The sequence below is a fragment of the Otolemur garnettii genome, unplaced genomic scaffold (genome assembly GCF_000181295.1).
Source record: "Otolemur garnettii isolate 467f Iridium unplaced genomic scaffold, OtoGar3 scaffold01371, whole genome shotgun sequence".
NCBI lineage: Eukaryota > Metazoa > Chordata > Mammalia > Primates > Galagidae > Otolemur > Otolemur garnettii.
Window position 1 is genome coordinate 1 of NW_003853766.1, and position 5093 is coordinate 5093.

Here is a 5093-nt window from a genome sequence, read left to right on the forward strand (position 1 = left end):
ACTCATTGCCCAGCTGCTTAAGAAAGGGAAGACAAGGAGTGTCAGCTACTGGGGACAGGCAGTCATGGCCCTCTGCTTGCAGGTGAAGGAGGAGTGTCGCTTACTCAATGCCCCACCTGTGCCTCCCCGAGGTGGCAATGGCAGCGACCGGCTCTCGGGCAGCCCCCCAATACCCCCTCGCTTCCCTAAGCTACAGCCTGTCCACTCGCCCAGCTCCAGCCTCTCCTACTACTCCTCTGGCCTCCAGGATGGGTGAGTCCCTTTCTTCTCTTGATCCTGGGTTCTCATAGGGAGGATTGAGGTAGGGGAGGGAGTACAGTGCTGAAGAAGATGAAGGCTTCAGGCCTGGGCATCTGGGGCCTGGGGCCCAGAGGCCTGCTGTGCCGCCTTCCCATTTCACTTATTTCTTTTCTAAACGATGAGGATGGGATGGGAGCATGGCTCTGGTTCCCTCGGCCACAGTATAGGGTGCTCCTTGCTTTTCTCAAGTTCTAATTTAATACGACTTAGTCTAATTTTCCACGCGTGTTTTCTCTCCCGGGTTGGGGGGTGGTTTGCTGCATTGTGTGTGACCCTGATGTGTTTCCTCTTGCTCTGCCTTTCCTGGCCTTTGTATGTGTGTCTGTGTCTCTGCCTGCAGGGTGGGTTCCCGCAGCGGCAGTGGCTCCCCATCACCAGATGCATACTCCCTCTATTGCTACCCATGCACCTGGGGAGACTGCAAGGTGGGCGAGTCCTCTAGCCGCCCGCCCCAAGGACCCCTGCCCTCTACTACGCAGCCCAGCCAGGGCCCCCGGGCCCTTGCAGAGCCACTGAGCAGTCGAGCTGCCCCACTCCTGGGGGCTGACACCCCTGTCAAAACCTATCCCAGCTGCCCGCCTCTTTTCAAGCCCTCGCACCCGCAGAAGCGCTTTGTTCCATTTGGAGCTCTCAATCCCTTCTCTGGGCCTGCCTATCCCTCAGGCCCTTCAGCGTCCTCCTCTGGGCCCACAGCCACCACAAGTCCCCTGGCTACCTCCAGCCCTGCATATTCCCCAAGGCCAGCCTCACCAGGCCAGGCCTATTCAGCTGCTCCCTACTCCTGTCCCACTTCCTCTTCCTCTTCCTCCGAGTGGCAGGAACCAGCCCTGGAGCCTTTTGATCCCTTTGAGTTGGGGCAGGGCAGTTCTCCAGAGCCTGAGCTGCTACGCTCTCAGGAGCCCAGAGCTGTGGGAGCACCTGGGTCTGGACCCCGTCTTTCACCACTTGGTCCCCTCAAGGCCTTTGAGCCTGAAGGTTTGGTGCTGCGGCAAGTCCCCACCCCACTGTCACCAGCTGCCCCCCAGGGGTCTGAGGCAGGAGGAGCACGCCTTTTTCTTACTCAAGGGCGCCTGGAAGGGCCTCCTGCCAGTCCCCGGGATGGACCTGCAGGCTTGGGAGGACGGGATGCCTCCTGGCAGCCCCCTGCTGACCTGTCTGCACTCTCCCTGGAGGAGGTCTCTCGCAGCCTTCGTTTCATCGGGCTCTCCGAGGACGTGGTGAGCTTCTTTGCCCGAGAACGCATTGATGGTAGCATTTTTGTGCAGCTCAGTGAGGACATCCTGGCAGACGACTTCCACCTCACCAAGCTGCAGGTCAAGAAGATCATGCAGTTCATCAAAGGCTGGCGGCCCAAGATCTGAACTGCGCAGCCTGAGCTGCACAACTGCAATGCTGGCATGGAGACCCTGGGGGCCAGCCACGGCTTGCTGGGGAATGGTACTCCCTGAGAAGCAGGTCCTGCCTGCGGGGAGGACCTAGGCCAAGACCAAGGCTGCTTGGCAGCCAGAGTGAATCTGAGGGAGATGCACTTGGAAATGTGGCTCCCTGGGGGTAGAGCCTTGCGTGGGACATCTTGCCTTTTGAGTGTCCAGAATATGCGGGAGGGCACCACTGTACACATGGGACTGCTGAGGCATTTGCTGCAATTCCCACAGCAGGGCCAAGAGCTTGCCTTTGTGGTGACATAACACCTTCCTGCTATAGACCTTCGCAGACATCTTGCACTTCTCAAGCTTGTACGTTCAGGTTAGGGACAAGGGAAGAAGATAGCTCTCAGTTTAAGCACAAATTTCCGAAGTGCCCACTCTCCTTTGTGCTCTGTGGGCTTTTGGCCTAAAGCTGCCCTAAGAGTCAGGGGTGTCGATTTCTGTTTCTCTGGGATGCCCTTCTTTTCGCCTCTGCTCCACTGTGATTGAGGTGGCTAGCCCTGAACACAGGTGGATTGTGAACAATCCTATCTCACAGCACCTTGCAGGCTCCACTTCTGGGTTCTGGTTTGTGGGTGATGGCTTTCTAAGAGCACAGCTCTGCTATGGACCTGTTTCTCTAGTTAGGGAGGCACATGCTCTTTAGACGTCTCTGGCACTCTGGCTTCTGCTCCGACATCACAGCAGCTAGTCATCTGTCCCGTTGAGGGGTTATCATAGAATACTGATTCCATGGTGGATTTAGGTCAGCTGGTCCTTGATTCTAGAAGCAAGTGCTGGCCAATCACCCTCACTTCTACCATCTCCTGCCCCCATCATTTGGCTCTGATGAACACTTTGGGTCCTTCTCTGGTTTTCTGCAGTCGGGAGGAGAAAGCACAGTGGCTTGAGAAAGCCTGCCTTTGGCCTTCCTCCTGGACCTCAGTCTTGCACTCGTTCACATGCTGCAGAGATCTTTGTGCCCTTCAGTTTCAAGTATGGTGATCTGCTTGGCACCCAGGCCTCTGATTATTGTGTACAACCCCCCACACCCATCCCACCCCGTCCCATTGCACCCGCCTAGAATCACAAAATAGCACTAGTGTCAGGGCCTCCAAGGCACCAGCCTTCTCTTCTGCCTTACTTAGTCTACCTAGGTATTTATTCTCTTAAGAGTAGCTAAGCCGTGCTTGTGCCTACACCCCAAACAGGCTGCCTCAACTCTGACAAAAGAGGGTTCAGAGAATAGAACACAGAAACTGTGATATAGAGACATTTGGTTTTCTTGCAGACCATTCAATGAATCCTCAAGGACTAGTGAAATAAATGCTAGACCACTAAAGAATAGTGCAAGTGGAATTCTGAGTGTCAGCTGCTGTCTTCTTTTTGGAGGGCCACGGGGACCCAAGAACACAGTGTATATGGCTCCGTGCAGGAACGGCTTTGGAATGGTGTGGGTATGTGGCCCTTTCCATTGTCCCAGAGGCAGCTGATAGCAGTCTTTGTTCCCTTCTGCAAGTCCCTCACTATTCCCTCCCTGCCCTATAAGAACTCTCCAACTCCTCCTTGTGTTTTGAAATAACTCACACATACCTGGTTGCTGAAGGGTAAGACCCAGCTGTTGATGCTCAAGGCCATCAGCCAGGGCCCAGGTTTCTTCCTGCATTGGCAGAATGCCCACCTCGGGCTCTCTCAGACTCCACATTTAGAAGCCTATTAATGGCCTTGGTGCAAAGGATCAGTTCTCTGCTGTCTGTTGGTCATCTGAAAACCTCAATTCAGAGATGACTGGGTTTTAGGGTCTAGCTTCCTAGCAACCAACAGTGTTTACTAGAGCCAGAGCTAAGCTCCCTGCCTGCTAGTCCCAGCTACAGAGCTGGAACCAAGAAAATACTTCAAGTACTTGCAACTGGAGCAGAAGCAGGAGTAATTGGTCAGATCTGACAGTTTAGAATGCAGAGTGTGGTGGGACTTGAATTATGATTCCATACACACTCAGTGTGGATCCTTCTGCCAAACCCAGTTGGGAGCCCTAATGCTGTTTACCCAGACTGGGCACTGTTGCCACCAGAATGTGAGTACAGAAACTTTCCACACTAGGGGGTGGGGTGCGGCGGGGGAAGAGTCGAGGCTGTGGCAGAACACAGGTGGTGTGGGGCCCGTCAGCATCCCTGCACCATTCCTGTACGGCCTCTCACCACTGCACAGGCATCTTCCCTGCTCTGGGGCAGCCATGCCATGCACGATTGGGGAAATGTCAGCTCCCCTGCTTAATTCTTAGCACAGACTTCCTGAGAAGCACCTGCAAATGACACCAAGAAAAGAAAAGGGTAAAATCATACAATGAGGAGTCCAGTTAGGACAAAAACTACCTTTCATGTCATGGTATGCCATACCTATCACATTTTTGCCGCTCAAGTCAACTAAGGCCACTCCCTTCTGGTACCCAGATGTCCAGCCTAGCATTTAAACAGGTTTACGTGGCTTTAAGGACACCAAGTCCCACTTTCCATCATCATGGTTCCTTGCCCAACATATTTTTCCAGAACACAGCTTTTTCTAACAGCTCATTTCTTGAAGGAAGGGGTTTAAACCAGAAAGGCAGAGACAGAAGAAGAAAAAGTGACAAACAGGCACAAAGGCTGCTACAGAGCTTGGTTTTTATTGTTATGTATGTTTGTCCTTACCACCATAGGCCACCCAGGCCTCCAGGGAGGAGCAGGCAGCAAAGACAGCTCCAGATGGCTCTATGCTGCCATTCTGGGCCTTGGGGCTTATAAAATGAGCATGGTGGGTTCCACCTTCCAACATGAAGTGTAAACTCTATTTCACAGACTTCATCAAGAGGGAGAGATGGCTGAAGGCACTTTGAGCAAAGAGCAAACCCAATGTCCGAGTTCATCTTCCTTCTGGTTACTCTGATGAAGTCTGGACACCACTCTGATAGAGAACCAGCACTGCTGGCAGCTGGGGCTAGTGCGCCAACTCGGCGGGGCAAAAGCCCCACTCACTGGTAGAACTTCTTGTTAGGATTGTTGGCGTAGTCAATTAGCAGCTGGCATGGGGTGAACTGTTTTCCATAGGCATCCTCATACTTCCTGAGCCGGTCTGCTATCTTCTGAGCACCGTACAGATCTGTGAATCTGAAAGGCCCTGAAGGGAGAAATAGGATTTTGTTGAAGGAGACAGCAACATGAGCTCTAGAATAAAGAGAACTACCTGCCCATCCTGCAAGACCAACCTCCAAGACAAGGTGGGAAGCCGAGCCCAAAGACTGCTCCAATGTCTCCCTCTGCAGGTGTGGCCAAGATCCCTTCCTGCAGGCACATGACTGCCTCATTCACAAATCTTGTCAACAGGCGGTACTGGATGTCTTCATCAGAGGAG

The 5093-nt window shown here is 53.4% G+C and overlaps 1 protein-coding gene and 1 long non-coding RNA gene across 2 annotated transcripts; one reads left to right on the top strand and one right to left on the bottom strand.

Annotated features, from left to right (window-relative positions):
- The first annotated feature begins 64 nt into the window (after nt 1–64).
- LOC100950397 (GRB2-associated and regulator of MAPK protein 2-like) lies at nt 65–1881 on the top strand. The gene is made up of 2 exons (XM_003803827.2): nt 65–252; nt 641–1881. The coding sequence occupies exons 1-2, from the start codon at nt 65–67 to the stop codon at nt 1659–1661; spliced, it is 1209 nt and encodes a 402-aa protein (XP_003803875.1). The 3' UTR covers nt 1662–1881.
- Nucleotides 1882–4346: 2465 nt separating this feature from the next.
- LOC111722888 lies at nt 4347–5087 on the bottom strand. Its single transcript, XR_002771531.1, has 2 exons — nt 4948–5087; nt 4347–4859 (listed from the first exon to the last, which is right to left on the bottom strand). It is a non-coding gene; the product is annotated as an uncharacterized LOC111722888 (long non-coding RNA).
- Nucleotides 5088–5093: the final 6 nt, after the last annotated feature.